Raw genomic sequence first — 17,893 nt, 5'->3', positions numbered from 1 at the left:
TACGGTTGCAATGTCAGAATAGTTCAAAGTTGTTTAAGTCTAATCATAAAGAAGACAGATTATACTATTTTATATGATTAACAAACTTGATGTTAATCCTATTTGCATTAATTTCAGTAACTGGACATGCAAATCCATATAAGTAAATACAAACAACAAAAACAACTCCTTTTAATTTTCTAATATAAATATATAGTATATAATTGATTTACAGAAACTTTAAGTGTTGGATATAAACTTTAAATTATCTGCTAATCTGAATTAAAAAAAGAGATGGAAACTAGACTTGTTGCAGCAATTCTTATAACCATAGTAAACAAAAGGACTTGAATCATCAAGAATTGCATCAATAACCAATAAGATTCTTTCAAGCAAAATAAACCTTGCTAAATAATTACCACAGGCAAAAAGAAAAATTGTACAAGATCTTTAAAACAAATAAGTTTAAATGTTAATAACTTGCAATACTTGACAATTTTGGCTAACAATAAAGTACTTATCCAAAATTTTTCTATTTTATCCTGTCTTTGTGCTTTTACAAAATAATTCTCTATGATTTTCAAAATATTTTCAAATATATGTTCCTTCCTCTTTTGTGCTTCTAAGTATGGAGTTGAGACTAGACAAGACCTTCCACTGCATCTATGCTGTTTGTAAGAGAAATATAAATTAATTATATATTTGATTAAACATATACATTTTTTCTTGTTTGAAAATACCTTAGACTCGATCGAATTCAATCCTTTTACTTATTTGGTGCACTTGAGATAAACACTCGCTATCCTGAAAGTGATCATTAGAAAATTTTTTTAGTTCAAAAACTTGATTTAAAAATATTAATTATTCTAAAAGTTTCAACTAATATAAAATTTCATAGACAAAAGTTATGACTTGAGCATCTCGTAGGATCATAGGTTGAGAAGTCCAACTCAGAAGATTTGTAAATTGTCCTTGTACAGTAGAAGTATTTGGTGGTGTAATCTTGTAACTAGCACTAGGCTCAGCATAGGCTCTCAGAGTACTTTTCGAAGCAAGATCTTCCTATTTATTTTGTATAAGTTAAGACATGCATAATTTTTTAACATAAAAAAACAATCAATATCAAGACTCAAGTTTAAATGTTTAGCTAATATGCTACCATGAACCTGAGATGGAGCTACAGCCTCAAGTAGAACTTGCACATCACCTGCTATCATAAAATTTTTTTTTCCAGAGGCACAGTTGTTAGCATCCTTTCGCATAAATCCCATATTTTTTGCACCTTCAGCCCAATCTTGAAAAAAGTTATAGATTTGAGTAGGTCTAATACCTGCTCTGTCCATTTGATCAATAAGAGTCCTTTGAATTGGCAAAACTTTTTGATGTGACCTTAATATTCGATGTGACCTTAATGTGTAGGCTTTGTTTGGACTTGCCATCGTATGATTGTGATTTAATTCAACTTTTTTGATAGTTCAAATATTTTCTTAATCAATTTTTAACTCCAAACGAGCCAAACAATTTGTTCTTTCAATTGCAGGTGATCTTTTTGCCACATGAATAGGATGAGTAGCATGTTGTCCTTCTTTGCTACAAATATATCTCTTAGACACTAAGCTTCTATCTTTTCGACGATCAACATGTGATTTCTGTAAACTAAATCCAATTCTTTTGGCATATACATTATAAAAATCATAAATTTCCTCTTCCAATCTAAACGTCATCCCAACTCTTGAAACATTATCACTATATGGAGAATGGTTATCTTGTGCCTCCAACTAAAATACATATAATAGATAAAATGAATAAAATCGAATACCACGTTAAAATAACAGAGCAGCATAATGTCAATAGAATTTAATTAAATATTAAAAAATAAATAATATTTTATCACCTCTATGGTTGGGGACTTTGTTGTTCCAAGCTCTCCCTCCAAATTTGTCCTTGTTTTTGGAATAAATAAATGCTCTTCGAAAAACAACCAATTATCCTCTTCTCACATACTATAGGCAAAAATGTTAAGACAGAGCTACATACAAATTTTAGGTAGAATTAAATTATAATAAATGAAGTATAATATAAAAATATAGTTTGATAGATTAAAAAAAATAAGTATTTAGAGTTGCTTAAGCTTTTGTCCATATGCTCAACAAATAACTTAATATTCACACATTCAAAAATAAAATAATCTTCTGCATTCAAACAATGATATTATATTTAATAACCACTGTTTTCATGAATGTCGTTGCGAAGGATTTACCTATAATGCACTAAAGTGCGAAGGATTTATCGATTCCAATTTGAGCAGCATTTGTATATCAAATATCACCAAATCCATAATGCAAAAACAAAAACTCCGTCAAATACCATAAAATTATTATACCTTGTGGAATGCTTTGGAGCTGACTCTAAGGACGGCGATCTTGAGGTCCTTCTTGCCACTCGATCCCGAATGCGAGCACGTGGTCGATCCTTGTGATCCCAAACACGAACACGAAGTAGATGAAGGATGCCGCGGCGTGGCAGTAGGACGGATAGAAGAAAAGGACAGTCGCGACGCGGTGAGGAGAGGGGAGGGTGCCGCCGCAGGGGGTGTCGCAGGGGAAATCCAATCAGAATCTCATCGAAATGGGTGAGAGAAGACGACGACACAGACGAAGGATTTTTTTTCTTCATTTTTTTTCTATTTCTGCTTTATGATCTGTGTAAGTTCTGACATGTGGTAGATGATGATGGACCAACAATAATTTCTTCCATCACCGGCTCGATTATAAAAATTTTATCTTTTTTTTTCCTCACGAGGGCTATCTAAACAAAGACGATATCCCCTTTCCTTTCTCTTCCTTTTCTTTCCCTTCTTTTTCTTTTCTCTTATGAAGGGCTATCTAAACAAAATGTAAGGGAGAATAGAGGGTGTTGTGTAGAGAGAATTTTTTTAATTCCATGCCGGTTACGAGTCAAGAGAGAATATGACTTATATGGATTGGAACTTTTTCTCTCAACATGAGGAGCTTTTTAAAGGACTAAACTGTGATGCTCTAAAATGATTAAGGCCTATTGAAGTCTAAAGTCCACTGAAGCCTAAAGATGGTCATGAGTCAAAGCGGATAATACCTCATATAAACAGACGAAGACATAAGCTAAATTATCTGAGCCATTCGACCTCTTGATCCATCATCATAACAGTGGGAAAGGAAAAGGAGGGGTGGAGTCAGCGGTGGTGTGACCTGGGCGACTGGGTTCGACCATGCACGGGGAACTGAGAGAGGAGAAGGAAAAGGGTGTTGACCCCTTGCTGCCATGGTGGCAGCATCCAAGACCAAGAAAAGCAAGCAGAGGAAGGGGGATTCACCGAAGGTGGGAAAACAGCGGAGCTTGGCCAGAGGGGGTGGATTCCGGTGACTATAATAAGCCTTAACCACCGCCAACCAAGAGGAGAAAAAGAGAAGAGACAAGAGCAACGTCTGCGGCATTTTTTGGTGAGGACGAATTGAAGGTTTAGGGCCTTAAATAGAAGTGGAGGTCAGGTTTTCCTAACCTCCGATGAACTCATGATGGACTTTGCCTTCTCCATCAAATTCAATCAATCAGAAGTCTCCCCTGCATTTTTCCTTTTTCCCCCTTTTTGTGGATGAAGGAAAGGGCCTTCAAGCCTTCTAATGGAGACTGGACTGGGCCAAGAGGCTAGCCCATTTATCCAGTGTCTGGGCCTCAATACACTTAGAGATTACTGGCTACAGTCAGTTTCAATATGTGATCAATGTACATGGCAATAATCCATGACACTTTGTGAGGATCAGTTTGCTTGTAAGATACCTACCGTGATGAAGTTAAATTTATTGTTTTTTTCCTGATATTAAATTTTCATTAAATTAATTTAATAGTTTGCATGACGTCTCTGATGCATTCCTTTTTCTTCTCCCATTTGGTGAAAGATGCAATCCATTTAAACCATGTCAAAAACAGACTCCGATATTTCCCATGTTTCTAACCTTCATAAGCAAATAATTTAAGATGACATAGATTTTACAAATACGGCAGCAATAAACTAGAACATGTTGAAACTGCATCATGATACTCATGTAATAAAAATTGCATCATTTATATGTTTTGGATTAGATTATGAACTTCCACTACCGGACAGGCATAATGCACTAAAAAGAAAATAGTATATTTTATACTTGCAGAAAGAAAAATTGAAGCACGTAGTGCAATATTTCATGATTTTGTTCTCAGGCAGCATACTCAAGTAGATGGATAAGGCTTGATTTCTGTAATTCTTACCATGTTCATTTATCTAGGATTCCCCTGAATCTCCGTCAAAAAAGAGTCATGGATTGTGATTAGGTATGTAGAATGTATTTGTTTCCCAGGAACCATAGGTGGAGATAGAGCTGCTGCTATGTCAATGGCACTGCGGTTGAGTTCTTATTTGGAGTAGTTCTATCTGAAGATGGCAAAACAGGTGCCTACTAGCTTAGCATGGTAACTTACAATCTGTGAGCCTCCATCAGATCATGCATTATGAATAGCTGATGATTGATATTTTCAATGTTTTACAATTCCCCAACTGTTCCAGCAAAAAAAAAAAGGAAACTCTAGATGATGGCACCATCTGGGATAATGGAGTTCTTCATCACCACAGTGATTCCAGAACGAATATAGAAACCCTCTGATGGTCTATCAGCTTCCTCCACATTCTGGTTCACATGCATGATAAAACATACAGCAGGTTAGCATGCAAAATCGACTTCTGTGAATTAAAGAAGCTAACATGAAGGGAAACAACAATTAAAACCATTAGCATTTTGTTTTATGCATATCTGACTGAATCCATGTTCTACCATAAATTCTTCCCTAGTTATGTCATAAATACTTCCATAACAGCTTCTAACAAGAAATGAAAACGAAAATCCAGCCTCAACCAGAGATTCTATAAAAATGAAGCTCCAACAAGTGTTTATTTTCCATCAGCTAAGCTGTTCTTTGTCAACCCCTACTTTCCTGCAGTTAAGTCGACCGCTGTCCAAACTACTGTAGCTGCTAAGATTTATTTACTTTCTTTTTTTTTTTTACCCTTTTAAAAATCAATGTCCAACAGAGCATCATTTTCCACGTACATTCCTCAAAAAACTCAGTGAAAACTCTCTGCAAGCAGATTCAAGAAGTAACAATATATGCCACTCGCTTTGTATTGTGTGGACTCATTTATTTAGCAAACCCATTTTAAAACCTATTTGTGGATACCTAAACATCTCAGTATAACTGCATGATTTACTTAGATCTTCTTGATTTGCAATACAGATATTGAAACTTTTCATAAAAGTACTCTGCTTCATCTGAACTTTGGATGTACAATGACAAGTTCTTCATAGATTCTTCTCACTATGACCCTACTCTCAACAATTTATTGCATCCTTTCAAACAGATTTTTCATTCGTCACATGTAGCAAGCTGGTCCATTGTTGCTTCACTTGTAAGTTGTTCTGATGTGTTCATTTGAACTAGTCAGTATATCAGTAACACTATCAAGTATCAACTAAGGCTCTCTTTTGATCATCACCCTGTTTTGCTTTTTCTCTTTTGAGCTTCAAGCAAGTGTAATTTTATCTAGGCCAACAATTTCACTTGTTACAGCTGCGCAACCAGATACATAGTTTTACCTCAAAACTTCTCTTGATTTGGAAGACTGAAGGGCACTGTTCTGCATGTACAGGCTAAGAAAGTGCCCTTTCAATGGCGACCACTGCCTTTGTGGTTATTTTGGTCAGATGCCTACTTGTCCACATGGAATCCATCAGTCAGATATGAAGTTTTACTGTTGACTATTACAGGTGCATGAAGTGGTAAATGCTAGACAGATACTCTGAAGGAATTGTAATGATAACGTTCACTCCCATATTATATGCACAAGTATTTCAAAGCAAATTAAAAAGTTGGCTTTGGATGTCTTTATTCTTATGGACTAGTAACCTAACTGATAAAAATTATATAAAATAACAAACTGAGTGATTTTATAATTTATGGTTGCCATTGCCCCGACAAAAAATAATATTTGCAATGTCAAATTTCCAGTTTAAAAGGTTATATAATGCTTCTTATCAATGATCTAGGTCCCCTTGGCAAAACATGTCGCACCCATGCAGAGACATGTCTGATGTTGAACAAAAAACAGTAAAGAAATTAAAAGAAGACCTAAAACTTGTATATATATATATATATATATATATATATATATATATATATATATATATATATATATATATATATATATATATATGTATGTATGTATGTATGTATGTCTATGTATGTATGTATGCATGCATGCATGCATGCATACATACATACATAGACATACATACATACATACATACATACATACATATATGTATATATGTATGTATGCATGTACGTATACATATATGTATATGTATGCATGTACGTATACATATATGTATATGTATGCATGTACGTATACATATATGTATGTATATGCATGTACGTATACATATATGTATGTATGCATACGTATACATATATGTATGTATGCATGTACGTATACATATATGTATGTATGCATGTACGTATACATATATGTATGTATGTATATATATATATATATATATATATATATATATATATATATATATGTATATGTATGCATGTATGTATACATATATATATGTATGCATGTATGTATACATATATATATATGTATGCATGTATGTATACATATATATATATGTATATGTATGTATGTATATATATATGTGTGTGTGTGTGTGTGTATATTTGTGTGTGTGTGTGTGTGTGTATATATATGTATATGTATATGTATATGTATGTATATATATATCTATATGTGTGTGTGTGTGTGTATACATATATATATATATCTTTCCACGACAGTATCTGGATGAGATTCACAGTTAAAGAAACTGCAGTTGTCTCCATGCCTTGAAGCATACAAAGTGTGCTTGCGAACAACTTACATCTGCATTTGTGATGATCACATTCTTTCCGATCCTTGCATTTTTGTCGATGATACAGTTCCTGTTGTAAAGGGGCATATCAGGTAGATGTCAAGGTTATCCAAATTGGGCCACAAGATGAAGTCTATAACAAAGCCTACCTAATCTTAGTGTTCTCTCCAACACCAACTGGAACTTTCCCCTCAGCCAAGAAATATGCTCTCTCTGCTTCTGTCTGATAATAGTCTGCACCCATCATCATGGTATCCTGACGGACAGATTCCAACTGTCAATTTGCGACAAAGAAATTCCAAATCCAGAATTCATATTATAAAAAAGAAAATTACAGAATTAATTTGCTTTCAGCTGCACTAACATGAAGATCTAGAAAAGAATTTTAGTCCCCAAAGAGAAATCAGATTTTTCATGCTCAATGGTACCAGAACAGGGATAGGATCAAAAGAGAAGGAACAGATTAGCAGATTATATCGACTGAAAAAGAAATAGAAAAACACTTTCACACCACTCTTGCACTCTCAGTATCTCTTCTGGAAGAAAACAGATGATAACAAAAAAGAATGAAATTTCTACATTCAAGAACAGAAGAGAAGTAAAAATTTCAATAAAAACAAAAACAGGATATGACAAATTAAAAGGGAATACCAAACCTACCTAAAATTTTATAAGTGGGACAATTCATAATGAATTGTTATTCAAAAAGCTGTCTGTTTTTTTAATTTTCTCACTTATAGAAGGAGTTATGTTTCTCAAGAAATTAGCATATAAATGTTGTAAAATCCTCCTCTGTGATTGTTCCAACAATATGCTTAACATGAACAATAGCATCGGTCACAAGTATAGATGTCAACAAGTTCCACGTCTGCAAAGGATATTATTTTGGCATCTTAAACATATTTTGAATTTTATGCATGAGAAAGAAGTTTACCACAAGCTCCACCCCATACTCTAATCTTGAGCGTACCCCAACTATGGAATGTTCGACACAGCATTGTGTCAAGAAGCATCCGTGTGAAATTATAGAGTCCACTACCTGCAGAGAACATACATATCATGGTCAATGAGCTTAGATATAAAGGGCTGCTTGCAGCAGAATGTTTAATGGTTAGAATCTAATACCCTGCATTTTTCTATCTTGGTTGGTGGTAAAAACCGTGGTGATGTAAAGATTGGCTTCTTAGGATCATGGAAATGAAACTTGGGAGGCTTCAAACAAAATTGTACTCAGTAAGAAGAAGATATTCAGAAAAATTTTAGCAGACTATAAAGTCATACGAAGTATTAGCTATCTTGAGATATACCTGATCAGTGAGAGCCAAATTTGCATCAAAGAATGATTTTATTGTTCCAATATCCTCCCAGTATCCTTTGAATAGATATGCCTACATAGACAGATACTCACTTCATTAGTTAGATGATACTCAGCCGGGTTTCATTTATTGAAAAGGCCTTGTTCGTATAGAAATTTATAACCACTGGTTTCGATGTCTGCACGCCGGCACTAAATATCACACACTGAACCAGCTGCAAGCTTAAGATAGTGCATATATCAATGTCGAGGAGCATATTTTGGGACACTAAGTACCTGCACGTCGTAGTCTTTAGCAGCCATCGGTATAATCTCCGACCCAAAATCATTGGCAGTAGGATAGTGCCATCTAAGGAGACATAATAGCAGCATTTGTAGTCATGAGAAACATAAGTTATCAAGCAACTACCAAAGAAATTAATACCAGGCAATGTATTTAAAGCAACTCTGAAAAACATTTCAACTGACCACTCTATTCAGAATGTTGAAAAGTAATGCACTTCTTTAGTCTAAGGAATGCTCTGGAGTCTATTTGTAAAGTATTTAAAATATCTACATAAGTGTCAAGTTTTCAGATTTCTCTTAGTCAAAAGTCATTTAACGTTGTGAGTCCGTTCAGTTCCTCATGGAGGATATTTGTGTCTAGAGTTGTCTAGCTTATGGTAATGAAAAGAATTACAGACTTTCTTCTCCAAAAAGCTTCAGCCCCCATACATTGAGAGCTTTGCAGTAGCAACTCTCTGTATTCTCTAAATCAATTGTCATCTCCTTAGGTTTCACCCAACAGAAGTGGTATCAGAGCAGTGTTTCAACGTCATCTGGGACATTTTTAATCACAAATAGAAGGCCAACCAATCCAGCAAGAAGAAGATGGCTTCATTGGTCGGAGAAACTGCCAGCATTTTACACTCCATTCTACCAATTTTTGGAGGACAAAATTACGATTTCTGGAAAGTGAAGATGAGGACTCTGCTTCTTTCAAAGGGACTTTGAAGCATTGTTGAGAAAGGTTATACCGAACCAGCTGATCAAAGCCAACTTACAAATGCAGAGAAAGAAAAGCTTAAAGCAACTAGAATGAATGATGCCAAGGCTCTCTCGAGAATTCAAAATGGAGTTTCATCAACCATTTTTTCAAGAATTATTGGTGCAGCCACAGAAAAGGAGGCATGGGATATTTTGCAGCAAGAATTTCAAGGTGATAGAAAGGTAATAACCTGCAAACTTCAATCCCTTCGAAGAGAATTTGAAAATTTGAGAATGAAAAACTTAGAATCCATGAAGGATTACTTTTCAAGAGTCATCAAGATATATAGTTAATCAAATGAAATCTTTTGGTGAAAGAATTTCTGATCAAAAGATAGTTGAGAAAATTTCAATTAGCCTACCTGAAAAATATGATGATTTGGTTGCTATAATTGAAGAGATAAAAGACCTTAGCACTTTATCTATACAACAGTTAATGGGCTCTTTGCAGTCTTATGAACAAAGAAAATTGAGACACTCTAATCAATCTGTTGAGAGTGTTTTTCAGTCAAAGCTGACTGTTAAATCACAGAAGTTTCAAACGAAAGCTGAATCAAGCAATGGGCCAAGAAAGGAAGTTCCAAGAAGATGGAAAAAGCATGACTCAAGCAGGAAGAGAGAGGAGAAAAATGAAAAAGGAATGGCTTTTAATGACTCTAAGCCTCTTTGCAATATTTGCAAGAAAACAATCATACTATTTCAAATTATTGGAACTAGCATTTTTTAAACCATCCCAAATCGGATGGTTCAAGCCATGCCAAACTATACCGGTGGAAAACTTGGTCCAGTTCCGACATGAAAAATGGCATGGCAACCATCTTGGAAGGAGAGAGAAGAAAGAGGAGAAGAGAGAGAGAGAGAGAGAGCACTGGAGGGGGAGAGAAGGGGAGAGAGAGGAGGAGAGGTCTTCCGGAGGGCGGCCAAGGTCATAGGAGGGCCTTCGCCCTCGTCCCGTGCAAAACAGGGGTTCGCTGTTATTTCAGTTTTTTTTTTGTGGGTTTCATCATGTGAAGTCGGCAAACCTATTGCCGACTTCGTCCTTTTTTTTTAAAAATAATTTTTGTTGAACTTGACAAACTCGTTGCTAACTTCCATGAAAATTATTTAAAAAAAAATAAAATAAACGAAGCCAGCAATGGGTTTGTCGACTTCATGATGAAACCTAAAAAAAGCCAAAACAGGGGCGAACCCATGTTTCGCATGGGACCAGGGTGGAGGCTCTCCTCCAACCTTGGCCGCCCTCAGGCCTCTAGGCACACCTCGGACAGCCTCTGACGGTCATCGGAGGTCCTCTCCTCTTCTCCCTCTCCTTCTCTCCCCACCTCTATCTTCCTATCTTTCTTCTCCCTCTTTCTTCTCTCTCTCTCCTTCTCTATCCCGTTGGTTCGGCCCAGCACAAAATGGTACGAAATCATACTGAACCGTACCGCTGACCGGCCGGCACGGCCATCAATTCTGGTTCGGCGGTCCTTGGTTGGAACCATGGAAAGTCTCAATGTCATCACTATAAGAAGTTTGGGCAAAGTGAAAAGAACCGTAGATTTAAGGCAAATGCTCAGGTAAATTACTCAAAAGAGAAAGATGATGAGAGGAATTTATTTTTTACTTGTCAATCAGCTTAAGAAGAAAAAAAAAACATTTGGTATGTAGATAATGGCTGCAATAATCACATGTCAGGAAAGGAGAAAATATTTCATGATATGGATACTACAGTTACACCCAAGGTCTGATTAGGAGACGGGTCAGTTGTGCAAACAAAAGGAAAAGGAATAATTGCAGTTGAAACCAAGAAATGAAACAAATATATTCATGATATTTTACTTGTGCCTGACCTAGAACAAAATTTATTGAGTGTTGGGAAACTAATTGAAAATGGCGATGATCTACATTTTGGAAGTCATTGTTGCAGAATTTATGATCGAGAGAATAAGAATCAAGTGATTACAGTTGTTAAGATGGAATAAAACAGAAATTTTTCCATGAAGTTTCATATGGAACATTTTCTGCCTTGAAAAGTAAAGTACTACAGGATAGCTGGCTGTGGCATAAAAGATTTTGCCATTTGAATTTTAATGGGCTGAAGCTACTTAAAAGAAAAGAAATATGGTTCATGGTCTTCCTGAGAAACCATAATGGGTCCATATGAGGGGTGTATAATGGGAAAGCAAAAGCAACTTTGGAGCTTGTTCACACCGACATATGTGGGTGAATGCGAACTCCCTCCTTGAGTGAACATAGAAATTTTCTCATCTTTTAGGATGATAATTCTCGGATGACCTGGGTTTATTTTTTGAAGGAGAAATCAGAAACTTTTCTAGTCTTCAAGCAATTCAAGGCTTTTGTGGAGAAGCAAAGTAGTCATGACATCAAAATTATTCAGAGTGATAGAGGAGGTGAATATACCACTGGAGAGTTTGAAGAATATTGTAAAAAATGAAGGCATTTGGAAGCAATTGACAGTGGGATACAGCCTACAACAGAATGGAGTCGCAGAGTGCAAAAATCGGACCATTGTGGAGATGGCAACATCAATGCTTAATGGGAAAGGCTTGCGCAAGTGTTTCTGGTCAGAAGTTACTAACACAGCTGTCTAGATTTTCAACAGATGTCCAACAAAAGCAGTGAAGAATAAAACTCCATTTGAGGCTTGGTGCAAAACATAGCCTTGGGTAAGGCATTTCAAAATTTTTGGCTGCATCTGCTATGCTCATATTCCTTCTGAAAAAAGGACAAAATTTGATGAAAAGAGTGAGAAATGTATATTTCTTGGATATAGTTCTAAGACAAAAGGATATTGTCTCTATAATGTTGAAACTAACAAGTTAATTATTAGCAGAAATGTCATTTTTAATGAAAAAGCCTCTTGGAATTGGAAGGAAAAGAAAGTACAAGAGACACCATATGTGTTTTTTGAAGTGCAGGGCAAAGTTCCAGAGACATATGCAGTGGATACTTCTTCACAGTCATTGTCAGCTCCATCAAGTCCAAGTGATGGATCATCTTCATCCAATCTCTCCTCACCTGAATCTCCTCCAAGAAGGATGAGAAGATTAAGTGAGATATATGAGTCATGCAATTTCTCAGCGATGGAACCAGAGAGTTTTGAAGAAGCCAAGACACAAGAGGTTTGGGTGAAGGCCACGGAGGAAGAGATGAGCATGATAGAGAAAAACAACACCTGGAAACTTGTTGATAGATCGGAGGGAAGGGAAGTTATTGGAGTCAAGTGGATGTATAAGACCAAGCTAAGTCAAGATGGGAGCATTCGGAAGTATAAGGCAAGACTCGTGGCCAAAGGCTTTGTTCAAAAGCCAGGTATAGACTTCTCTGAAACCTTTGCTCCAGTTGCAAGGCTTGAAACTATAAGAACTTTAATTGCTCTTGCCACTCAAAAGAAATGGAAGAATTATCAGTTAGATGTTAAATCAGCCTTCTTAAATGGAGTGTTGGAAGATGAAGTATATGTAGAGCAACCTCAAGGGTTCTCAGTGGAAGGGGCGGAAAATAAAATTTATTGATTGGAGATGGCCCTATATGGGCTGAAACAAGTTCCCCATGCATGGTACAATGAAATTGATAAATACTTTACCTTCAAAGGCATTCAGAGAAGCAAGAGTGAGCCCACGTTATACATTATGAAAGAAGAAAATTATATTCTCATTGTTTCAGTTTATGTTGATGACATAATTACCATGGGCAATGATGAGAAGGCTATTCAAGACTTCAAGAAAGATATGACGCAAGCCTATGAAATGAGTGATTTGAGGTTAGTACATTACTTTTTTTTGGGAATTGAAGTATGTCAAAGGAAAGATTGAATTTTCATTTCCCAAAAGAGATATGCAGAAAGTATTCTCCAGAAGTTCAGCATGGTTGGTTGCAAATCTGTACCCACTCCTTTAGTTGCAAATGATAATTTAAGAAAAGAAGATGGTGCCAAGAAGGTTGATGCTTGCATATAGAAATTTGGTTGGTAGTCTCTTGTATCCAGACATAATGTTTGCTGAAAGCTTGCTTTCAAGATATATGCAAAGTTGTAGTCAAAACCACTATGAAGCAGCAAAAAGAGTTTTAAGATACTTGTAGGGCACACTTGACAATGGAATTTTGTACAACATGGCAGAAAAATCAAAGATATTTGGGTATACAAAGAGTGATTGGGCCGGGTGCCTTGATAATATGAAGAGTACCTCCAGCTATGTTTCCACTCTTGGTTCAGGTGTATACGCATGGGCTTCAAAGAAACAAAGAATTGTGGCTCAATCTTTAGCAGAGGCAGAGTATGTAGCTGCAGCTAAAACAGCACAAGCAGATGACTGTGAAGGATTCTTGAAGATTGTGGAGAAAAATAGGAAGAAGGAACAGTATTGTCCTGTGACAATAAGTCAGCCATTGCCATTGCAAATAATCCAAGCAGCCATGATCACACAAAGCATATTGCCATAAAGTATCACTTTATTAGAGAAGCAAAGAAAAACGAGAGATTCAACTGGAATATAGCAGAACCGATGATCAACTAGCAGACATATTTACCAAGCCACTCACTAAAGAGAAGTTCTTTTATCTTAGAGAGTTGATTGGAGCTGTAAAGAAAGTGCATTAAGGGGGAGTGCTGAAAAGTAATGCACTTCTTTAGTCTAAGGAATGTTCTAGAGTCTGCTTTTAAAGTTTATAAAATATCTATGTAAATGTCAAGTTTTCATGCTTCTCCTAGTCAGAAGTCATTTGATGATGTGAGTCCGTTCAGTTCCTCATGGAGGATATTTTTTCTGTCTAGAGTTGTCTAGCTTATGGTAATGAAAAAAAATTATAGACTCTCTCCTCCAAAAACCTTTAGCCCCCATATATTGAGAGCTCTGCAATAGCAACTCTCTGCATTCTCTAAATCAATTGTCATCTACTTAGATTTCACCCAACACAGAAATATATATATATTTTTTTCTTAAAAAGATTCATTTCCTTGTTATGTCTGATCATCTGGCATTTTTGCATCTCACTGCATGTTCAATATTATCATAGAAATTTGTTAACATCAACAAACTAGTTTTAGTCACTGTAGGGCCAACCTTCAAGGAAACTAACGACCAAATCCCAGTTTAGGAATAACTTACTAATTCGTTATTTCCAATTCTACACTTAAAATTGTCCACACTTTCATGTTTCTTATCATTCACAGTGCTCAGAAAGCACATATAGGTTGACAGCACACTAAATAATTACCTTAGAAGCTTCAGAAGAACATCTGTCTTGAACACATATATTCCCATTGATGCAATGTATTTATACTTCTTTGCCTCTTCAGGAAGCAATCCTAGGACAGTTGTGTCCACTTCCTGCGACATTGAAGACTCAGTTAGACATGAATTCCCTGATACGGCAATATGCTAGCCAAAATATTTTAAGATTAATTTCTACATTTTAATTGGAAACTTCAACTGTCAATTGATGAATTAGAATGTATAAGCAGTAAATGTATGCAGACGAGAGGCATATACCATGGTTCTTAGAGATTCACCCATGGGTTTTTCAAGAAACTTGTGGATGCGCCCTACTTTGTCAATCTTCATCAATCCAAAATCGGAAGCACGACTGTCGGGGGAAAAAATCCAAGATAGGCTTTTCATATAAAATGTCACCAATACAGGTTGACAGTTAACTGGTAAAATGAAGAAAAGAGAAAAAGGCAACCTTATATAAAAAATTGCATTTGGAGTAGGTGCAAGCTATCTTGTGCAGACCCAAATATACAGTTAGAAGACACATGTTGAAGCAAGGTAGTACAGAAGCAAAAGAATGAGTCTGCTGATTTCCAGTATGAGCGAGATATTTATGTGGATTTTATTTAAGATGTCAGAATCACATGTATGGTGTCAGATTGTTGCCTCCGGATTCAGCACCACAGCCAATATGCATGGTCATTGATAAAGAGCAATTATTCAAAATATTAGTAGCTAAAACATATCTGAAGCTCAGCTTAATTACCTGTCATCCATAGGGACACAAGAAACAGATATATCTGCACCACAGTTAAGGTGTTTCTGCACAAAGAACAAATTCTGAATCAGTTCAACCACTCATGCAGATTACATATATATCATATACCAATGTTATTTGCAGCAAGGAATTTAAATCTAACCTGCACAAAGTCCATGTAATCCATTCGATATAGATGATCACCAGACAAAATCAGTATGTTCTCTATATGTCTGAGTCTGGCATCCTGCATGGCAGCAGATAGATATAAAGTTTGGAACAGCATTGTCAGCAGGCTTAGATAACCAGTCATTACGCATATGCTCTAGAGGGTCGGTTGCATAGTTGCTTTAGAGAATAAGAGGACATTAAAATAACATGAGTACTGAAAAATAAACAAGGTTGCACACACAAATGCCGAACCTCAAATAGCCATATGAATTGCCTAACAGCATCTGCTGTTCCCTGAAACCATCTCTTTCCAAATTCCCCAGGTGTTTGGGTTGCTGCTAGTACCTAAATAGCATGGAGCAAAAGAACAGTTAATCTAGAAACTTAAGCCTAGTCTGATGAAAAGTAAGAAAGCTACCTTCAAACTCTTGATATAATGCAGCATACCTCCACAAATCCGTCACCAAAATTTACCCCATTACCAAAATCATAAGCCCGAGCAAGATGGCGATTGAGGGACTGAGAGTTAAATTGAGTTAGAACATATATTTTATTTATCCCACTATTGATGCAGTTGCTCATTGGAACATCAATAAGCCTGTAACACCCTCCAATTGGTACCTGAATGACATAAAGAAATGTAATCAAAGAGACACAGATGCATAATGTTCATTGCACAATTTACTACAATAATGTCATATTCGGTGAAACATAGACTACAGTCTAAAGGTCACAGAAAAATTAGCTCTCGGTCATTTTTCCAACAAAAATAAATAAACCAAAAACCATCGTTGATGTTGTTCCAAACCAGGTTTATAATTAAGAGAAAAAAGGGCTGAAGATCCTGCACTTATTAATAAGAAGGCAAAAGTAACGGCAATGTTATGCCAATCAAATCTTAATCAGATGAAAGCTGGAGAATTTGGTATTGAATTCCAGGAACAGACTCAGATTTTGGTTCAGATGACATTTTTAAACATTTTCATGCTTATGCTAGTTTATCCTATCTTTGCTTTTCTTTTCATCGCACTCATAAATCACAAATTCAAATTTTTTTTGTATTTCCAGGAACATAGTAGGAACAGATTATACGTCATAGCAGTTTAAGTAGATCATGAAATTGATGCCAGACGAGTGATTCGATTCCAAAAAGTTCATGAAAAAATAAAAAGGAAAAAAGAGTAAATGAAGCAACATTTAATGCTTCAAGTCAAAATGAAAAATAAAAATATTTCTCATTTTGTCGGGAATGCTTACAGCTGGTTTCGCCCTCGTTCGAGTGAGAGGAAAAAGTCGAGTTCCAGCTCCTCCACCTAGTATGATCGCAACAGTTTTCGTATCGCCCAGCGGCCTTTCGAACCGTGGCGCCTGAAGGGGCTGCGCGTAATAGAAGTACAGATCAAAAGAAACAGCATTAACGCTGCCATATATGACAGAAAATAGAAGTACAGATAACACCGAGCCAGCCAACTTTAGTCATGCGAATTAAGGCGTAGACTGATACACGAAAGGCATTCAAAAGCCTACACCTCAGCAATTCAATGAACACTGGATAAATGTCAAAGATAAGAGAGATACAAGGATATCTTTGGCAACGTCGGCAATAACAGAGTTGATGGTGGCAGTGGGCTTCCCAAATCCCTTCTTCCGAGTCCGCCAGGTCGGAGATTCCCGAGCGATCTTCCCGGGCGACAAATCCTTTCACCAAGGAAGGACGACGACCCTGCGGATCCCGAGCTCTGCCCCGGAGCCGAGGGAAGCCAAGAGACCGGCGATCGCCGCCGCCCGATCCGAGCGCCAATGCGGGCACGTGCAGCGCCCCCGCCATGGCCGATGCCACCTCGAGAAACTCCGAAAAGAAGATCGCTTCTTGCTTCGATTGGATTCAAGGAAAGAGCCCGGTAGGAAGAAGAAAGAGAGCGCTCAAGATGGTAGTACCTTTCCTGCTTCACTCATGGCCTCCCGCGAAACCAGAGGACGCACGTCTCTATTGCCAGCTCACCTTAGAATCCGGTAGTGTAGACTACTATCGAGTGGCTATTATCAACGCTCTTGCTTGCTTTTAATAGAGAAAGAAACAGCGACATGCAGCAAAGAGGATTCGGAGACGGAGAGAGTCTGTCTCGAGTTAGTTAGAGCTTGAGGAGGAAATAGCTGATATCAGGGAGATCTTAGCAGCAATACTCCTACCAAATCTTAACAGAATACCGACAGAAAGATCCGAATCCATGGGACCAGGAGAAAGATCCGAGGCTTTTTATGATAAAGAAAGCAAACTAACATGTCACTTCCCATCAATAGCCTTGACAAATTTTCCATTGTAGTTCTTGAGATGATTCGGGACGGCTATCGACTCTCGGTCACAAGTTTAATTGTGGTCCAATTCAAACCGCGAAAGCTACCAATATTCCACAACTTGTCACGTGAGACAAATAAATGCATCCAT

At 36.7% G+C, this 17,893-nt stretch overlaps 1 protein-coding gene across 1 annotated transcript; it reads right to left on the bottom strand.

Annotated features, from left to right (window-relative positions):
• Positions 1-4,292: 4,292 nt before the first annotated feature.
• Positions 4,293-17,389, bottom strand: LOC105059958 (glucose-1-phosphate adenylyltransferase large subunit 4, chloroplastic/amyloplastic). Its single transcript, XM_073244584.1, is given in 17 exon segments — positions 4,293-4,679; positions 6,972-7,032; positions 7,112-7,218; positions 7,897-8,001; positions 8,088-8,174; positions 8,270-8,350; positions 8,554-8,626; positions 14,524-14,636; positions 14,799-14,892; positions 15,286-15,341; positions 15,440-15,523; positions 15,700-15,792; positions 15,895-16,068; positions 16,705-16,839; positions 17,032-17,078; positions 17,081-17,185; positions 17,188-17,389. Coding segments are annotated over 17 exon segments (1,605 nt in total). The 5' UTR covers positions 17,276-17,389; the 3' UTR covers positions 4,293-4,577.
• Positions 17,390-17,893: the final 504 nt, after the last annotated feature.

The sequence above is a fragment of the Elaeis guineensis genome, chromosome 10 (assembly GCF_000442705.2).
Source record: "Elaeis guineensis isolate ETL-2024a chromosome 10, EG11, whole genome shotgun sequence".
Taxonomy (NCBI): Eukaryota; Viridiplantae; Streptophyta; class Magnoliopsida; order Arecales; family Arecaceae; genus Elaeis; species Elaeis guineensis.
The sequence above is the reverse complement of the archived record's forward strand: the minus strand, read 5'-3'. Positions and strand labels throughout refer to the sequence as shown.